The 20,306-nt window shown below is 39.7% G+C and overlaps 1 protein-coding gene across 6 annotated transcripts in view; it reads right to left on the bottom strand.

The window, feature by feature from the left end:
* Positions 1 to 20,306, bottom strand: part of TMCO1 (transmembrane and coiled-coil domains 1) — a 69,320-nt gene that overhangs the window by 27,056 nt on the left and 21,958 nt on the right. For 4 of the 6 annotated variants that reach the window (XM_007538776.3, XM_060198216.1, XM_060198217.1 and 1 more), the window contains one exon: positions 3,495 to 3,639. In XM_007538776.3, coding sequence (XP_007538838.1) covers positions 3,495 to 3,639 — 145 coding nt within the window. Of the gene's footprint in view, positions 1 to 3,494; positions 3,640 to 7,973; positions 8,006 to 20,306 lie in introns of all 6 variants that reach the window. The other 2 variants (XM_060198215.1, XM_016195094.2) reach the window with 1 other exon arrangement.

The raw sequence follows: 20,306 nt of genomic DNA, 5'->3' as shown, positions 1-20,306 counted from the left end.
AGTGCTCTGGTCTCTCTGTGTCTTTCTCTCTGTATTTCTCTTTCTTGTCTCTCATTAAAATAAAGTAGATAAAATATATATATATATATACTTTTAATTTTATTTATTCATTCCCTTTTGTTGCCCTTGTTGTTTTATTGTTGTAGTTATTATTGTTGTTGTCATTGTTGGATAGGACAGAGAAAAATGGAGAGAGGAGGGGAAGACAGAGAGGAGGAGAGAAAGATAGACACCTGCAGACCTGCTTCACCGCCTGTGAAGCAACTCCCCTGCAGGTGGGGAGCCGGGGTTCGAACCGGGATCCTTATGCCAGTCCTTGAGCTTTGTGCCACCTGCGCTTAACCCGCTGCGCTACAGCCCGACTCTCGATAAAATATATATTTTAAAAAATAAATAGAAGGAAAAAAAAAAAAACTTGATGGCAGGTAAGGTCCTAGAGGATGTTGAATTGTTATGTGGAAAATAATGTCCATGAAAAATGTTACACATGTCCCTCCAATAAAGAGGGGAAAAAAGTAAGTAAATAAACATAATTAAAAAAAGACTCTTGCTGACATTGTCTTGGCTTTTACTTTTGGATAAGCTGAAATCCTTCATTAAAGACACTTTCAAGAGGTGCACTACACACCTCAGCTATGAAAGAAAACAATTCCCCATACCACTTCCTACCCAGATGCTCCTCAAATGCATGAAAAATAACTGTATATTTTCTTATTCAGTTTACTCTTTTTCTCTAGTCCTATCCCTTTGGTAAAGCTGTCTGTGGTCACCAAAGTCAGGAACTTGGGAGTCACCTGAACTACTTTCCCTTCCACATACACACCATCACTAAGTTCTCCAATTTACCCTTTACCCTTCTCATCTCTGTAATACTAGTTTGCTTTTATTTAAAAATATTCACTTAGGTGGCTCTGTGGCACAATGGATAGCACATTGGACATCTAGTGACAAAAATATTTACTTATTGTGGTTCAGAAGGTGGTGCAGTGGATAAACCATTAGATCCTCAAGCATGAGGTTCTGCATTCAATCCTTGGCAATATATGTACCAGAGTGATATCTGGTTCTTTCTCTCTTTCCTCCTATCTTTCTCACTGATAAATAAATAATATCTTTAGAAAAAAGTTAAAAATTTACTTATTTATTCACTAATGAAAGAGTGACCATGTGCTTGTGAGTGAGTCCAACACATTATCTACTGTACCACCACTCAAGATGCATGACAGTTTACAACAAACTTTTTAAAAAATATTTTCATACATAGCAGCACAATTCATAATAGCTAAAACCTGGAAGCAACCCAGGTGCCCAACAACAGATGAGTAGCTGAGAAAGCTGTGGTATATATATACAATGGAATACTATACAGCTATCAAGAACAATGAACCCACCTTCTCTGACCCATCTTGGACAGAGCTAGAAGGAATTATGTTACGTGAGCTAAGTCAGAAAGATAAAGAGGAGTATGGGATGATCCCACTCATCAACAGAAGTTGAGAAAGAAGACCTGAAAGGGAAACTAAAATCAGGATCTGACTAAATTGAAAGTAGGACACCAAAGTAAAAACCCTGTGGTGAGGGGGAGGGTGGACATGCAGCTTCCTGGGCCGGTGGGGGGTGGGCGTGGGGGTGGGTGCGTGGGATGGGACACAGTCTTTTGGTGATGGGAATGGTGTTTAGGTATACTCCTGTAAAGTGTAGTCATATAAATCACTAGTTAATTAATATGAGAGGGGGAAAATTAATTGTATGTCTCGATGTTTTTAAAACACAGAATGAGTCTTTTTAATATATAGGCTGTATATTTGATATGCGGACTCTCTCAAAAGCCTACACCAAGTAGATCAGAAGCAACCAGTGGCAGAGCTATATACAAGATACTGGGTACTATACAGCAAACCCTAACAAAAGGACTTTTCAAAGTTAACCCAATTACCAAATAATGTGATGATAACATTAACTACCCATTGTCTCTTTGAACTCTAAGACAGCAGGAACCTCATATCTCCATTATAGAGGCTATAATTCCCCCAGTCCTGGAACCTTAGGATAGGGCCCACTTTCCCACATGCCTCTCCCAATCCATATCAAATAATATTGCATCTGCCAATCGCAACCTAATCAACGCAACGACTGCCACCTCAACATACTTCAGCTCAGACTGTGTCGAGAGACTTCAGGTGTAGAATGACAACCCTTCAGCTTCATTACTCAGGTGAGACCTTTCCTTTCATAGTATTCTCTAATTCCATCCCAGGTGGATCACTTTCTAACAAAGTCCCAAAACCTAGATATAGACCAGGTTCTGTGAGACAGAGCATATGTTCACACGTATCCATAAACTAGTGCAAAATATATACCTGAAAGCAGAAATACACTAGGGTTTGCAGTGAATACCCCCTCCCAACACTTCCTCTCCACTATTCCAACCTTTGGGTCCATGATTGCTCAACAATTTGTTTGGCTTTGTATGTTAACTCTCTTTTCAGCCACCAGATGCCATCAGGATGTCAGCCAGGCTTCCCTGGACTGAAGACCCCACCAATGTGTCCTGGAGCTCTGCTTCCCCAGAGACCCACCCTACTAGGGAAAGAGAGAGGCAGACTGGGAGTATGGACCGACCAGTCAACGTCCATGTTCAGCGGGGAAGCAATTACAGAAGCCAGACCTTCCACCTCCTGCAACGCACAATGACCCTGGGTCCATGTTCCCAGAGGGATAGAGAATGGGAAAGCTATCAGGGGAGGGGATGGGATATGGAGATTGGGTGGTGGGAATTGTGTGGAGTTGTACCCCTCCTACCCTATGGTTTTGTTAATTTATCCTTTCTTAAATAAAAAATAAATTTAAAAAATTATTTATTCATGAAGAGAGAGAGAGAACCAGACAACACTCTGGTACATATACTGCCAGGGATTGAACTCAAGACCTCACACTTGAGAGTTCAATGCTTTATCCACTGCACCCCCTCCCAGATCACCAATAAATTCTTTTCATTTTGGCATACAAGAGTCCTGATATTTATGCATCTCGTCAGGACTTCTTATTTCATCTTTCAGAAGGCAACTGCTTGCACTTAATATGTAGGGTGATGAAGAGGGGAGCCTTCAGAAAGAAGGCAAAGTATCACCTATGATTGTAGTTATTAGTGTTCCTAAAGAACCTAAAGGCACAGTAGTATATAAAAGAAAAAATGACACTGGGAAAACCAGAACATTTTTTACTCACACAGCTTTAGATTGCTGTGATGAAGAAGGGACATGAGAGCTCTAAAAACTAGAGGTACACATATTTTTGGTTGCACAGCTAGTTTTTACCACTAAGGATCAATAATCTGGACATGCTGAAACAACTCTAAGTTATACACTAGAATTTTTAAAGAAGCAAATGAAGACCTTAGTAGCTATAGGCAAACACTTCCAGGGTTGTAAAGTTACAGCAGTAGAATGAGGATGGGTATACTGACATATGAAGGAGTGGGTGTGGTCACTTACCTGCCGAATGGACATGGTACAGAGAATATACAGGAATATAAAGGAGCAGTCTGTGGTGTCATCCCCCAGCAGATTTCTATGAGACAATCCTTGGATGTAGGAAAGGGGAGTAAAAGGGAGCTTTGCCACCACTCTACCATCAAATCTAAAAAGGAAAAAACAAAGTATTGTTATTTTTGGAAGACTGACAAGCAGTTTAATCAGAGATACATCAGGAACAGAAATAGAATTTTAAATTCCTTGATCTCTGAAAAACAAAGGATGTCAGTCTAAAATGAGACTTTGGCGTTCAAGGATGCAAGGAAAAACCTAAGATATTTTTTCCCATGAATCCTTTCCTAGAAAGTCAGAAGTCCTTAACACTGAAAAAAAATTGAGGATCACAAAAAGTTTTGAAATTATATTAGTTCAGAAATTAAATTTGGAAAGTTTTAAAATACTTGCCAAGTTATTTAAAAGGTAGCAAAAAGCCCATTATATGTCAATAGAAATAGCTTTTTCTTTTCTTTTTTTAATTTTTTTATCTTTATTTATTTTCTGGATAAAGACAGTCAGAAATTGAGAGGGAAGGGGGTGATAGAGAGGGAGAGAGACAGAGAGACACCTACAGCACTGCTTCACCACTTGTGAAGCTTTCCCCCTGCAAGTGGGGGCCAGGGACTCGAACCTGGGTCCTTGAGCACTGTAACATGTGCGCTCAACCAGGTGTGCCACCACCTGGACCCCTCTTTTTTCTTATTTTTAAACAGAGCACTACTCAGCTCTGGCTTATAGTGGTGTGGGAGACTGAACCTGGGACTTCAGAGCCTCAGGCATGAGAGTTGGTTTGCATAACCATTATGCTATCTCTCCCACCCCAGAAATAATATTTTAAAAAGGTTTATTTCATAAATTATAGGTAGATTAAGAGAGAACAGAGAGAGGAAAGAGAAATGCCAGAGCAGCACTCAGGCATAAGCCATGCTGGGGGCTGAACTCAGTACCTCATGTTTTTAAGTCCAATACATTACCCACTGAGCCACCTCCCAGGTCAGAATAGAAAAATATTTTGATTGAAAATAAAACTTTTCAGGGCCAAGTGGTAACACACCTAGTTGAGCACACACATCACAATGTTTAAGAACCTGGGTTTGAGTATCTGGTCCCACCTATAGGGGGAAAGCTTCAGAAGTGGTGAAGCAGTGCTACAGGTGTCCCTGTCTCTACTTTTTTTGTCTCCAGGTTATTGCTGGAGCTGGGTGCCCTGTACTACGAATCAATCCACTGCTCCTGGAGGCCACTCCTCCCCCCTCATTTTATTGGATAGGACAGAGAGAAATTGAAAGGGGAGGGGAAGATAGAGATGGGGGAGAGAAAGACAGATACTTGCTTCACCACTTGTGAAGCAACCCCTTGCAGGTGGGGAATCGGGGGCTCAGACCAGGTTCTTTGCATGGGTTTTTGTGCTTCATACTACGTGCACTTAACCCAGTGTGCCACCCCCCTCTATTCCTATCCCTACCCCCTCAATTTCTGGCTCTCTCACTATCCAATAAACAGACAAAAGCCTTCTACCTGCAGGTGGGATGGGGGCTTGAACCTGGGCTCCTGAGTCTTTGTTCTTGGTAGCATGTGCACTTAACCAGATGTGTCACCGTCCAAGGCCCTTGCAAATCTCTTTAGTGTCTTGTTTAGGAGAAAACTGTTAGATTCTCATGGCTGCTTCAACATTTAGCTTGTGACTGCTTTATGTTAGGAAGTTTTCAGGAAAATTCCACTGAACATTCATTAAGAGAGTGAAGGAGGGACAGTCAAGTAACATGTTAGATTATAACTATTTTCATTGTGTTTAACAGTGGTTTACAAAATAAGATTTCAAGTATATATCTTCACATCCACATATATGTGTGTAAGTCATTGAATACACCACCAAAGTTCCTGTGCACCCCACCTCCAAAACTGCCACAGTTCTCACAAAATCTAACCAGTCAGATAACCAGTTATTTTTTCTTTTCTTTTTTGCCTCCAGGGTTATCGCTGGGGCTCAGTGCCAGCACTACATATCCACTGCTCCTGGAGGCCATTTTTCCCATTTTATTGGACAGAACAGAAACAAAGAGAGAAGGGGGTGATAGACACCTGCAAATCTGCTTTGCCGATTGTGAAGCGTCCCTTCCATGTAAGTGGGGAGCCAGGGGCTCAAATCTGGATGTTCGTGTGGGTCCTTATGCTTTGTACTATGTGCGCTTAACTGGGAGTGTCACTGCCCAGCCCCGTCACTATTATTTTTCAACTTTATTTGCTTTAGTTACCTATACCCATATAAAGGAAGCCATCTAGTAGTTGTCTTTCACTTCTTATTTCATCATATTCAGTTCTACCATTTTAGTGGAAATAATAAAATATCTTTCTAATGACTTAGTAATATTCTATTGAACATATAGCCCATAACTTCTTCATATAGCTATTTGTCAAGGAAAATGTAGGTTGCTTCCATATTTTGGCCATTTTGAGTAGTGCAGCTATAAACATAGAAGTACATATATCTTTCTTACCTAAGATAAATTAATGAGAGAGAGGAAGAAGAAAAAGAAAGTCAGTACATTATCCTGCCACAGAGAGTGCTAGGGATTGAATTGGAATACCAAATTTAAGATTCTAACACTTTACTTGCTGGACTACCACTTAGGCTGCCATATATCCTTTCAAAGTAGTGTTTTCATGTATGATAATAATTTTGACTTCAAGGACCTCCCTAAGAGATATCCAGGTATTCTCAGACAACACTGACAACCAATGGCCTGTGGGATATAACCTGGGTGCCCGCTCTCTAGTCTGACAAGATTTTTTTTTTAATTTATTTATTTTCCCTTTCGTTGCCCTTGTTTTTTTTTTATTGCTGTTGCAGTTATTATTGTTGTTATTAATGTCATCGTTGTTAGATAGGACAGAGAGAACTGGAGAGAAGAGGGGAAGACAGAGAGGGGGAGAGAAAGATAGAGACCTGCAGATCTGCTTCACCGCTTGTGAAGCAACTCCCCTGCAGGTGGGGAGCCAGGGATTCAAACCGGGATCCTTACAAGGTCCTTGCGCTTCACGCCATGTGTGCTTAACCCGCTGCATTACTACCCGACAAGTTAAGATTTTAAGAGCCCTCTTTTCAAAGACTTAAAGAGCCCTAGGGGTTGTCTTGCCTTGTAGAGCACATATCATGGAAAAGGACCTTGGTTCAAGTCCCAGGCCAACACACAGAAGCAGCTACATAGGGATGCTTTAGAAGTGATAGAATAGTACTGTAGTGTCTTCCCTCTCTGTCTTCCTGTCTGTTCCCCTCTATCAAAGAAAGAAAGAGAGAGAAAGAAACAAAGAAAGGAGAGAGAAAGAAAGAAAGAAAGAAAGAAAGAAAGAAAGAAAGAGAGAAAGAAGGGAGTAAATAAATAACAGTCTATTGGGAGCAGAAGTATCAAGTAGACAAGGAACCCCAGTAATAACATTAGTGACAAAATAAAAATTAGTTTACTAAATTATGTACACAATATTCTGATAACTTTTTTTTTCCCCCTCCAGGGTTATTGCTGGAGCTCAGTGCCTGTACTACAAATCCACTGCCCCTGGAGGCTATTTTTCCCCTTTTGTTGCCCTTGTTGTTTATCATCGTTGTAGTTATTATTATTGTTGCTACTGCTGTCATTGTTGTTGGATAGGACAGAAAGAAATTGAGAGAGATGGGGATGACAGAGAGGGGGAGAGAAAGATAAGACACTTACAGACCCACTTAACTGCCTGTGAAGTGACCCCCTCCACCCGCAGGTGGGAGCTGGGGGCTCAAAGTGGGTTCCTTACCCTGTTCCTTGCGCTTCGAGCCATGTGCACTTAACCCACTGAGCTACTACTACCCAGCTCCTCTGAGGTAACTATTTTAGCTTCTAGTGTTTAAAAGTAACAATCCTTACTTCTTCTAAAATAGAAAATACAACTGCTTCTAAAAGAGAAATGTGTAGGAAAAAGCTCATAAAAATTTCTTTTATACTTTTCCATGAATAAGTAATAAAATTAGACAATGAAATTTATAAACTATGTAATTAAAGTCAGTGATATTTTGAGAACATAAGATAGTTCACACCTTACAATACTCAAAGCCCTGGGTCCAAGTCCAAGTACCATGTAGGAATACTGTAACACCAAGGAAAGTTCCACTATGGAGTTTCCTCTTTGTCAGTCACTCACTTCCTGAATGTTTTCCTCTGAAATAACAGAAAAGAATGAAAACCCTAGGGCCAGATGGTGTTGCACCTGGTTGAGTGCACATGTTATACTGCACAAGGACTCAGGTTCAAGCCTCTGGTCCCCACCTGTAGGGGGAAAGCTTTGCATGTGATGGAAGCAGGGATGCAGGTATCTCTCTTTCTCTCTTCCTATTTGCTCCCTTCCCTCTAGATTTCTGGCTGTCTCTATACAACAAATAAATCAGTTAATAACAATAAAAGAATCAAAACCTACCCAGTAAAGTGATGATGAAAGTTATGATGTTCCTGCCCAGAAGCAAATATAAATAAAAAGATAGTGATGTTAACAACAGGACTAGAAAAATACACTGACAGAATCAGCTAAATTACTTATATAGCATTTTAATTCAGTTAAAACAATAATAGCATTTATTACTAGAAAATACTTGAAGTGGGGTAAATAGCATTATGGTTATGTAAAGAAACTCTCATGCTTGAGACTACAAAGTCCTAGGTTCAATCCCCCACATTACCATAAGACACAGCTGAGCAGTACTCTGGGGGAAAAAAAGAAACAAAAGAAAAGAAAATACTTGACATTCATGGTGGTTATCAGTGGGGGTTGGGGATCACAGAACTTTGGTAGTGGGAGTGGTATGAACTATGCTCCCATTATCTTATAATCTTGTAAACCATTATCAACTTACATACACACACACACACACACACACACACACACACACACACACACTTTTAATTAAACAAACAAAAAACTTGATATTCAGTAACAGAAGAAGAGGCTCAGCAGGTAAAGTGCATGATTTGTAGAGACTCGTGCTGGATCTCTAGCACTGCACATGCCTGTGTCAAATGGTGCTCTGACCTCCTGCTCTCTCATGAGATGAATAAGTAAATCTTAAAAAGAAAAGATTTGGCATTTAGAATGTTTCTTTAGAAGAAGAGGAGAGAAATGAAGGGTATATGACTATATTATCTTTTGCAGAGGTGGGGAGGGGGCACATGACACAAAACCTTATGGCTTGAGAGGTGGCACAGTGGTTTAAAGATTGAACTTTCAAGCATTAAGACTTAAGAATTCAACCTGAAATTGCATATCCCAGAGTGATGCTCTGGCTCTCGCTCCTTTTCTTCCTCTCAAATACATAAATCTAAATAAATCTTAAGGGCTGGAGAGATAGCATAAGCATTATTCAATGAGACTTTAACTTTAGGCTACAAGGTTGCAGGTTAAGTCCCAGTACCACCATAAGCATGAGTTGAACAATGCTCTGATATTAAAAGAAAATAAAATCCTTCTAAATAAATAATCAAGAAAAACAAAAGAACCCTCTAACTACCAACACCAACTACTATTGTTTTAAAGAGCTTCTTAGATGTGTTATTTTGTCCCTTGATTTTAATATTTGGGGGGTCAAATTATGTTTCTTAAATATTCTTTTTATGTAACTTTAATAAATCTAGAACCTGCTATAAAAAAATCAATAAAATAAAGGGCTTCTTATACAACCATTTTAAAAATGACTATAGGATAGGTGTTGACATGTTCTATATATATGACTGCTCACATACTTCCAAGTGCCATCCTACATATGACAAAATATTTCATCCTTTTCTGAAAATCTCACAGAAGTCCTAATTTCTTCTAGGAGGAGACATGCCAATTCACTCAAAAATATTAAATGCAGTTGGCCCAATATACATTGGTTCTCTGCTGTAGACCATCTGCTGTGGTAGGTATACAACTCAAGCTGAACGGATGGAGCAGATACAGTGAAAACATCCACCCATATTTTTAAAAATATTTTTTATTTATTTTTAATGAGAGAGATACAGAGATAAGACAGGCCAGAGCACTGCTTAACTCTGACTTAAGGTGGTGCTGGGGATTGAACCTGGGACCACAGGAGCCTCAGGCATGGAAGTTGTTTGCATAACCATTAAGCTATCTTCCCAGCCACGACACATCTACCCATTCTTAATGCTAACATGCACACTGAATAAAATGCTGTTTTATTATCTTTATTTATTTATTGGACAGAGAGAGCCAAAAATTGAGAGCAGAGGGGATGATAGAAACGGAGAACCAGACACCTGCAACACTGCTTCACCACTTGCACAGCTTTCCCCCTTAAAGTGGGAACCAGAAGCTCAAATCTGGGTCCTTGTGCATTGTAGCATGTATGTTGAACCAGGTGCGCCACCACCTGGCCCCTGCTCCACTGTTCATGTGCAGGGGCTCTTACGGTCACCAGAGGCTAGAACCCAGGTAACCTGCTTATGGTAACATGAGTGCTCTACCAAGTGAATAATTGCCCAGTTCCTAATGGACATCTTGATTACTTCCAAATTTTGTTAATTATGATAAAGTTGTTATAAATAAAGTTGCACATTTCTGTGTGGACTTACAACTTATGTAGGTTCAGTTTCATGATTTATTCTATTTTTTCCTCTCCCCATTGTAACTATTCTGTATTGCTGAGATTTTTAGAAGCTTTTGTGTATTACCAGTATAAGAGAAAAAATTTTTTAAAGATTGTATTTATTTATTAGTGAGAAACATAGGAGGAGAGAGAGAAAGAGCCAGACATCACTCTGGTACATGTGCTACCCGGGATTGAACTCAGGACTTCATGCTTGAGAGTCTATTTCCTTAGCCACTGCGCCACCTCCCGGACCACAAGAGAAATTTTGAAACACTTTGAATAACTGGTACTTCATAAATAAATCAAAGGATCATGAAAAGTATTATTTATTTGCGTTTGTGTATTACACCAAAGTAAAAGACTCTGGGGTGGGGGGAGGGTTCAAGTCCTGGAACATGATGATAGAGGAGGACCTAGTGGTTACTGAACTGTTTGTTATCTGGAAAACTGGGAAAAGTTACACATATACAAACTACTGTATCTTACTGTCAACTGTAAGCCATTAATCCCCCAATAAAGAAAATAAAAAAAAAAAAGTACTATTTCCTCATGCTGATCATAGCTAAGAACTTAGTAAAGTTGGAAACAACTCACCAAAATAAATCACAGAAAAACAAGATTTATATCAGAAAAAAAATTATATAACACAAGGTAAGAAAGATATTACTTTAGAATATTTAAAGTAAAACTTTCTGTATTTGGCTCCAATGAGGTATTAATGACTTCAATATATACATATATGAATACATGCTACTTTTAAAATTATCATAGGCACACTATTAATGTGATGATTTTTTAAAGATTTATTTATTATTTATTTATTCCCTTCTGTTGCCCATTTTTATTGCTGTAGTTATTATTGTTGTTGTTATTGATGTCATTGTTGTTGTTGGATAGGACAGAGAGAAATGAAGACAGGAGGGAAAGATAGAGGAAGAAAGAAAGATACCTGCAAACCCACTTCACTGCTTGTGAAGCGACTCCCCTGCAGGTGGGGAACCAGGGGCTCAAACCGGTATCCTTACGCTGGTCCTTGCGCCTTGTGCCACCTGCGCTTAACCTGCTGTGCTACTGCCCAACTTCCACTGTGATGATTTCTAAAGCCACTTCCTTAAATCTCAAAATAACAAGGCAATTAAAATTGGCCAGGGATAAGACACTCAAGCTTCTGACTGTGGAAATGTTTCAGTGGTGAGTGTTCATTTCCTGTATTCCAGGTGTACTTTTATAACTTTTTCAGACGTATGAACATGTATGCAAGTTTATCTCATGAGTCGGGAAACTAGAATAGGACAGTCTGACCTAAAAAAAAAAAAAAAAACTTTGAACTAGGTTAAAAATTAGGTAAAGCATAGGCTTATTTACAGGTGAATCCTAGTAGAAAGCCAATCTTTACATATTGTCAAGTAATGCTCAGTTTTGAGGACTATTACTGGGAATAAAATGATGAAGTTGACAAAAGTAACTTTTGGGAGTTGGGCAGTAGCACAGCAGGCTAAAAGAAGTGACAACTTTTGTTAATTCTCCCCACCTGTTGCCTAGAAAAAGGCTGATCCTGAGAAGATCCTACAGCAACCTGATACATTCATATAGCCTTTGGCATGATTTATTTGTTTCACAGGCTGATGAGTTGGGAACTAGAAACCAGAGTTTTTCTTCCTGCTACCTGGTTCTTCTGTATTTCCTCAATCCTGTCAACAAGGAGGCAGCAGTAACTGCTGACCAGTGAATAACACCCAAGTTTCTCCCAGATAAAAGCCCCCCAAAGGTAGAAGCACCTAAGAATGAGGACAACATTCAAACACTAACTGAGGCATTAGTCACAGGAGTGAGAAAGCTTTCGGTCATAAATGGGGAAACTTAGGCTGGTTGGTAGCACAGGTTAAGCACACAAGGCACGAAGCACAAGGACCGGCTCAAACATCCAGGTTCGAGCCCCCAGCTCCCCACATGCAATCGGTGAAGCAGGTCTTCTTTCTTTCCACCTCTCTGTCTTCCTCCTCTCTTGATTTCTCTCCATCTTATCCAATAACAGTAACAGCAGTGCAATAATAATAACAAGGAAAAAAATGGGGAAAATGGCCTCCAGGGATAGTGGATTTGTGGTAAACGCACCAAACCCCAGCAATAACCCTGAAGGGGGAAAAAAAAGTGAAGAAACAACAAATGAGACTCTAAAAGCTGACACTAATTATCTCGAGGTAATTAGAGAGCTGAAGGTGAAATAGCTAACAGCACAACTAGCTGAATAAGCTAATGCTGTATCAGAACAGGGTAACAAAATAGTCCAGCTTCAGAAAACAAAAAAGCATAGAGAGAACAGAATAAGTGAGGCAGAAAACAGGATTAGCAAGATAGAGGATGAATTAGAGAAAACTAAGAAAGAAGATATGTCAAAAAGATACTGTGAGAGGTACTGAAAACAACAGACGTATGGGATGACTTCAAAAGATGTACGCATAATTGGCTTACTAGAGGAAGAAGAGAGGGAGGGGAAGAAAGGATTCTATAGGACATAAGAGCTGAGAACTTGTCTATTCTAGATAAAAGACATAAAGGTTCAAGAGGCTCAGAGGGTCCCAAATAGAATTAACCTAAAACACCAATTATCTTAAAGACACCAAGACGCTCTCCTCTACTCTCCCGGATCAACTAGGAATACCAAAGGAGACCACCCGGACTGAAACAAGACAGGACTACAATGACCACAGGAACCCAGTAAATCACCCGTGAGTACAAACACGCGTGGCTGGTGACAGAGAGGAGAGAGGGGCCTAAGGAGAGATTAAGTGACTGCTAACATTCAGCAGTTTATCAGTGGAGACACCACCTCCAGTCTGCTCCACAACAAGGGGACAGCTGAAGGGAGGAAAGGACTCCCCAGAGACTCACCAAGTGCAACTCTGAGTCTCCATTGCTACTACCCTCAGAATCTGGAGCAGCAACAGGGAGGGACACCAGGGTACAGAGATCTAACCGGGAAACTCAGGAGAAGACCTATACCTCCTTGGCATAGCTGAGGGGCTGTGAAAGTCTCTTTGCATAACCACTGGATTATCTCTGCCACACCCTGCTTTATCTCTTGGTCAGGAGTCAGTGATTAAGTTAAGAAGCCTATTGATAGTTTAAAAGCCCTCAGGCACCCATAGCCTACAGGGAAGAAAAAAAAGAGGCTTTTACACCACTGAGCTCCAACTCAGGGATTGAAAAAAAACTGTTAACTTCCACCACGGTAAACCCTTTAATTAAATTACTTAGACACAAGTCAATCCAGGCAATAGTAATCAATAATTTGAAAAGTACTGATAAAGGGAACTCATAACAAAATATATAAAATGGTTAAAACAACAAGAAAAAATATTGGAGACTTGAACCAGGACAAGAGTCCAGCTAAAAGTCCTCCAGAGGGTGAAGCACAAAACAACGAGTTCAATATCCAAACATTAACTAAGGAAATAATAACAGGAGTGAGTAAAGAAATTGAAAAAATTGTAATCAGAAATGCAGGAACAACAAATGAGAATATGGAAGAAAATTCTAATAATCTCATGGTTATTAGAGAGCTGAAAGCTGAAATCTCTGAGCTAAGAAGGCAACTAGCTGAACAAGCTAAAACAGTATCAGAGCAGGGCAACAAAATAGATGAACTCCAGAAAGCAGTAGAGGGCAGAGAGAATAGAATCTATGAAGCTGAAGACAGAATTAGCAAGATTGAGGATGAATTAGAGACAACTAAAAAAGAAGTAAGAGATCTCAAAAAGAGATTAAGAGATGCTGAAAACAACAACAGAGTCCTATGGGATGACTTCAAAAGAAACAATATACGCATTATTGGCTTACCAGAGGAAGAAAGAGAAGGAGAGGAAGAAAGCATTCTCCAGGCCATAATAGCTGAAAATTTCTCTAGTCTAGACAACACCAAAGACATAAAGATTCAAGAAGCCCAGAGGGTCCCAAACAGAATTAACCCAGACCTAAAGACACCAAGACATGTCATACTTAGATTGGAAAGGAATAAGGATACAGAAAGGATCCTCAAGGCTGCAAGAGAAAAACAAAGAGTCACCTACAAAGGAAAACCCATAAGATTAGCAGCAGACTTCTCCATACAAACACTACAGGCCAGAAGAGAATGGCAAGATATCTATCGAGTGCTCAATGAGAAAGGCTTTCAGCCAAGAATACTATATCCTGCTAGATTGTCATTCAGACTAGATGGAAGCATCAAAACCTTCTCAGACAAGCAACAGTTGAAGGAAGCAACCATCACCAAGCCTGCCCTGAAAGAAGTTCTGAAAGGTCTCCTATAAACAACCAGACCACCACAAATAGGACATATATCAAAACACTCTAAAACTCTACAAGAATGACGTTAAAATATCTTCAATTTTTGATATCAATAAATGTCAATGGCCTGAATTCATCTATTAAAAGACACAGAGTAGGAAGATGGATCAGAAAACACAACCCAACAATATGTTGTCTACAGGAAACTCACCTAACGCAACAAGACAAACACAGACTTAAGTGAAAGGATGGAAAACTATCATTCAAGCCAATGGCCCACAAAAAAGGGCAGGAACAGCTATTCTCATATCTGACATGATAGACTTTAAAATAGATAAGATTAAAAAAGATAGGAATGGACACTACTTAATGCTCAGAGGATCAGTCAATCAAGAGGACTTAACAATTATTAATATCTATGCACCCAATGAGAAGCCATCTAAATACATCAAACTTCTACTGAAAGAGCTACAGCAATATATTAACAGTAACACAATCATAGTAGGGGACTTCAACACTCCACTATCTCAACTTGACAGATCATCCAGGAAGAAAATCAGTAAAGACATAAGGGAGCTAAATGAAGAGATAGATAAACTAGAACTATTGGACATTTTCAGAGTCATTCATCCCAAGAAACTGGAATACACATTTTACTCAAATCCACATGGATCATTCTCAAGGATAGACCATATGTTAGGCCACAAAGACAGCATCAGCCTATTCAAGAGCACTGAAATCATCCCAAGCATCTTCTCAGACCACAGTGCAATTAAACTAACACTTAACAATCAACAAAAGATTAGTAACAGTCCCAAAATGTGGAAGCTCCACAGTACACTTCTTAACAACTTCTGGGTCAAAGAGGAAATCAAGGAAGAAATCAAAATGTTTCATCCAAAAAGATCTGTGTACACATATGTTCTTGGCAGCACAATTTGTAATAGCCAAAACCTGGAAGCAACAGGTGTCCAACAACAGAAGAGTGGCTGAACAAGTTGTGGTATATATACACAATGGAATACTACTCAGCTGTTAAAAATGGTGACTTCACTGTTTTCAGCCGATCTTGGATGGACCTTGAAAAAATCATGTTGAGTGAAATAAGTCAGAAACAGAAGGATGAATACGGGATGATCTCACTCTCAGGCCAAAGTTGAAAAACAAGATTAGAAAAGAAAACACAAGTCGAACCTGAAATGGAATTGGAGTATTACACCAAAGTAAAAGACTCTGGGGTGGGTGGGTAGGTGGGGAGAATACAGGTCCATGAAAAATGATGAATGAAATAGTGGGGGTTGTATTGTTAAATGGGAATCTGGGGAATGTTGTGCATGTAAAAAAAAAAAAAAGAAGTAGAAACGCAAAGCAGAAATTGACTGAGTTTGGAGTATGGCACCAAAGTAAGAAAGCAGAAGTACACTAGAGTTTGCAGTGAGTACCCTCCCTAACACTTCCTCTCCACTATTCCAAGCTTTGGGTCCATGATTGCTCAACAATTTGTTTGGCTTTGTATGTTAACTCTCTTTTCAGTCATCAGGTTCTAGATGCCACCAGGATGCCGGCCAGGCTTCCCTGGACTGAAGACTCCACCAATGTGTCCTGGAGCTCAGCTTCCCCAAAGCCCCACCCTACTAGGGAAAGAGAGAGGCAGACTGGGAGTATGGACCGACCAGTCAACGTCCATGTTCAGCGGGGAAGCAATTACAGAAGCCAGACCTTTTACCTTCTGCAACCCTCAATGACCCTGGGTCCATGCTCCCAGAGGGATAGAGAATGGGAAAGCTACTGGGGAGGGGGTGGGATATGGAGATTGGGCGGTGGGAACTGTGTGGAGTTGTACCCCTCCTACCCTATGGTTTTGTTAATTAATCCTTTCTTAAATAAAAAAATATAAATAAATAAATAAATAAATAAATGATCTCGATAACTTGAAAAAAAAAAAAAAGACACCAAGACACATCATATTTAGAATGAAAAGGAATAAGGATAAAGAAAGGATCCTGAAGGCTGCAAGAGAAAAACAAAGAGTCACCTACAGAGGAAAACCCTTAAGATTAGCAGCAGATCTGTCCACACAAACACTAAAGGCCAGAAGAGAATGGCAAGATATATATCAAGCTCTCAATGAGAAAGGCTTTCAACCAAGAATACTGTATTCTGCTAGACTGTCATTCAGACTAGATGGAGGCATAAAAACCTTCTCAGAAGGGAGTTGGGCGCAGTGGGATATGGGCAGGTGGTGCAAAGCGCCAGGACCGGAATAAGGATCCCAGTTCGAGCCCCTGGATCCCCACCTGCAGGGGAGTTGCTTCACAAGCAGTGAAGCAGGTCTGCAGGAGTCTTATCTTTCTCTCCCTCTCAACTTGACAGATCATCTAGGCAGAAAACCATAAAGAAACGAGGGAGCTAAATGAAATGATAAATAAACAAGAACTATTGGACATTTTCAGAGTCATTCACTCCAAGAAACTGGAATACATACTCTATTCAAGTCCACATGGAACATTTTCTTTATTTGTTGTTGTTTTTTATTTATTTATTTATTTATTTTCCCTTTTGTTGCCTTGTTGTTGTTATTGATGTCATCGTTGTTGGATAGGACAGAGAGAAATGAAGAGAGAAAGAGAGAAATGAAGACAGAGAGGGGGTGAGAAAGTTAGACACCTGCAGACCTGCTTCATAGCCTATGAAGCGACGCCCCTGCAGGTGGGGAGCCAGGGGCTTGAACCAGGATCCGTAGCCGGTCCTTGCACTTTGCGCCACATACACTTAACCGACTGTGCTACCACCAGACTCCCTACATGGAACATTTTCAAGGATAGACCATAAGTTCAGCCACAAAGACAGTGTCAACAAATTCAAGAGCACTGAAATCATCCCAACCGTCTTCTCATACCACAACAGAATTAAATTAACACTTAACAACAAAGACAAAATTAGTCAAAGTCCCAAAATATGGAAACTCGACAGTACACTACTTAACAACTACTGGGCCATAGAGGAAGTTAAGGAAGAAATCAAAATGTTTTGATAAATCAATGAAAATGAAGATACGAGCTATAAAATTATTTGGGACACAACTAAGGCAGTACTGAGAGGGAAGTTCAGACATACAAGCACACATTAGGATACAAGAAAAAGCTCAAATAAAACGACCTGATTGCATACCTTAAATACTTAGGAGAAGAACAACAAAGGAAACCTAAAGCAACCAGAAGAACTGAAATAACTAAAATTAAGGCAGAAATAAGTAGCATTGAACAGAAGAAAACCATACAGAAGATCAAAGAAGCTAAATGTTGGTTCTTTAAGAGAGTAAACAAAATTGACAAACCCTTAGCCAGAACCACAAAACAAAAAAGGAAGAAGACTCAAATAAATAGGATTGCAAATGAAAAGAGTAGATAACACAACAGACACTACAGAAATCTAGTGTATCATGCGAGGCTTCAATGAACAACTTTATGCCACCAAGCTAGAGAACCTGGAAGAAATGGACGAGTTCCTAGATAACGTACAAAATTCCAAAATTAAACAGAGAAATTAGAAAAAATGAACAGGCCAATCACAGCCAAAGATATTGAAACAGTTATCAAAAACCTTCCCAAGAATTTTACAAATGAATTCTACAAAACCTTCAAGGAAGAGTTGATACATCTACTTTTAAAACTTTTCTAAAAGACTGGAGACACAGGTATACTCCCTTCAAGCTTCTATCCAACATCACTCTGATACCAAAAGCTGACAGGGATACAACCAAAAAAGAAAACTACAGACCACTATCTCTGATAAACACAGATGCTAAAATACTGAACAAAATTCTAGCTAGCCAGATATAGCAGTATATTAAAAAGATTGTTCATCATGACCAAGTAGGGTTTATCCCAGGGATGCAAGGTTGGTTTAATATACATAAATCAATCAACATTATCCACCACATCAATAAAAGCAAGTCTAAAAATCACACGGTTATATCAATAGGTGCCGAGAAAGCCTTTGATAAAAATCCAACATCCCTAAAATAAAAGATAAAAAAAATAAAAAATAAAAAATAAAAATCCAACATCCCTTTATGATCAAAATACTACCCAAAAGAAAAAAAAAAAAAAAGGAATAGACAGAAAATTCCTCAAGATAGTGGAGTCCATATACAGCAAACCTACAGCCAACATCATACTCAATGGTGAATAACCGGAAGCATTCCCCCTCAGACCAGGTACTAGACAGAACTAGTCACTATCACCATTACTATTCAACATGGTGTTAGAAGTTCTTGCCATAGTGATCAGGCTGGAGCAAAGGAATTAAAGGGCTAGAGACTGAAAAAGAAGTCAAACTCTCACTATTTGCAGATGATATGATATTATACATAGAAAGACCTAGGGGGTCGGAAGGTAGCGCAGCTGGTTACGTGCACATGGCACAAAGTGTGAGGACCAGCGTAAAGATCCCAGTTCGAGACCCCGGTTCTATATATGCAAGGGGTGACTTCATAAGCGTTGAAGCAGGTCTGCAGTTGTCTATCTCTCCCCCTTCTCTGTCCTCCCTTCCTCTCTCAATTTCTCTATGTCTTATCCAACAACAATGACAACAATAACAACAATAATACTAACAACAACAATAAACAACAAAGGCAACAATAGGGGAAAAAATAGTCTCCAGGAGCAGTGGACTCATGGTTCAGGCAACAAGTCCCAGAGATAACCAAGAGGCAAAAAAGAAGAAGAAGAAGGAGAAGGAGAAGGAGAAGGAGAAGGAGAAGGAGAAGAAGAAGAAAAAGAAAACCTAAAGAATCCAGCAGGAAGGTTTTGGAAATTATCAGGCAATAAAGTAAGGTGTCAGGCTATAAAATTAACATACAAAAGTCAGTGGCATTCCTCTATGCAAACACTAAGGTAGCAGAAGAAATCCAGAAATCAATTCCTTTCACTAAAATATCTAGGAGTAAACCTAACAAAAGTGAAAGACTTGTATACTGAAAATTATGAGTCACTATTCAAGGAAATAGAAAAAGACACAAAGAGGTGGAAAGATATTCCATGTTCATGGGTTGGAAGAATTAACATCAAAATGATCGCTTCTCGGCCTTTTGGTTAAGATCAAGTGCAAAATGAATATATGTCCCAGGGCCATAAACAAATTTAATGTAATTCCCATCAAGATCCCAAATACATTTTTTAGGAGAATAGAACAAAAGCTACAAATGTTTATCTGGAACTAGAAATGACCTAGAATTGCCAAAACAATCTTGAGAAAAAAATAACAGAACTGAAGGCATCACATTCCCAGATCTTAAATTGTATTATAGGGCCATAGTGATCAAAGCTGCTTGGTACTGGAAAATAAGTAGACACACTGACCAGTGAAATAGAACTGAGAGCCCACCCTTAGAATATACCTAAAGGGAGTCGGGCAGTAGCGCAGCGGGTTAAGCGAACGTGGCACAAAGCACAAGGACCGGAGGAAGGATCCCAGTGTGAGCCCCCAGCTCCCCACCTGCAGGGGGAGTCGCTTCACAGGTGGTGAAGCAGGTCTGCAGGTGTCTGTCTTTCTCTCCTCTCTGTTTCCCCTCCTCTCTCCATTTTTCTCTGTCCTATCCAACAGCGATGACATCAATAATAATAACTACAACAATAAAAGGGAATAAATAAATATTTTTTTAAAAAAAAGAATATACCTAAAATAGGGGCCTAGTGGTGGTAGTTGAGCGCATGTATTACAATGTGCAAGGACCTGGGTTTGACCCCCGGTCCCCACCTGCAGGGGGAAAGTTTTACGAGTGGTGAAGCAGGACTGCAGGTGTCTCTCTCCCTCTCTATCACCCCACTCCCTCTTGATTTCTGGCAGTCTCTATCCAATAAACTTTTTCCAAA

Source organism: Erinaceus europaeus, chromosome 9 (assembly GCF_950295315.1).
Source record: "Erinaceus europaeus chromosome 9, mEriEur2.1, whole genome shotgun sequence".
In the NCBI taxonomy this organism is placed as follows: domain Eukaryota; kingdom Metazoa; phylum Chordata; class Mammalia; order Eulipotyphla; family Erinaceidae; genus Erinaceus; species Erinaceus europaeus.
The sequence above is the reverse complement of the archived record's forward strand: the minus strand, read 5'-3'. Positions and strand labels throughout refer to the sequence as shown.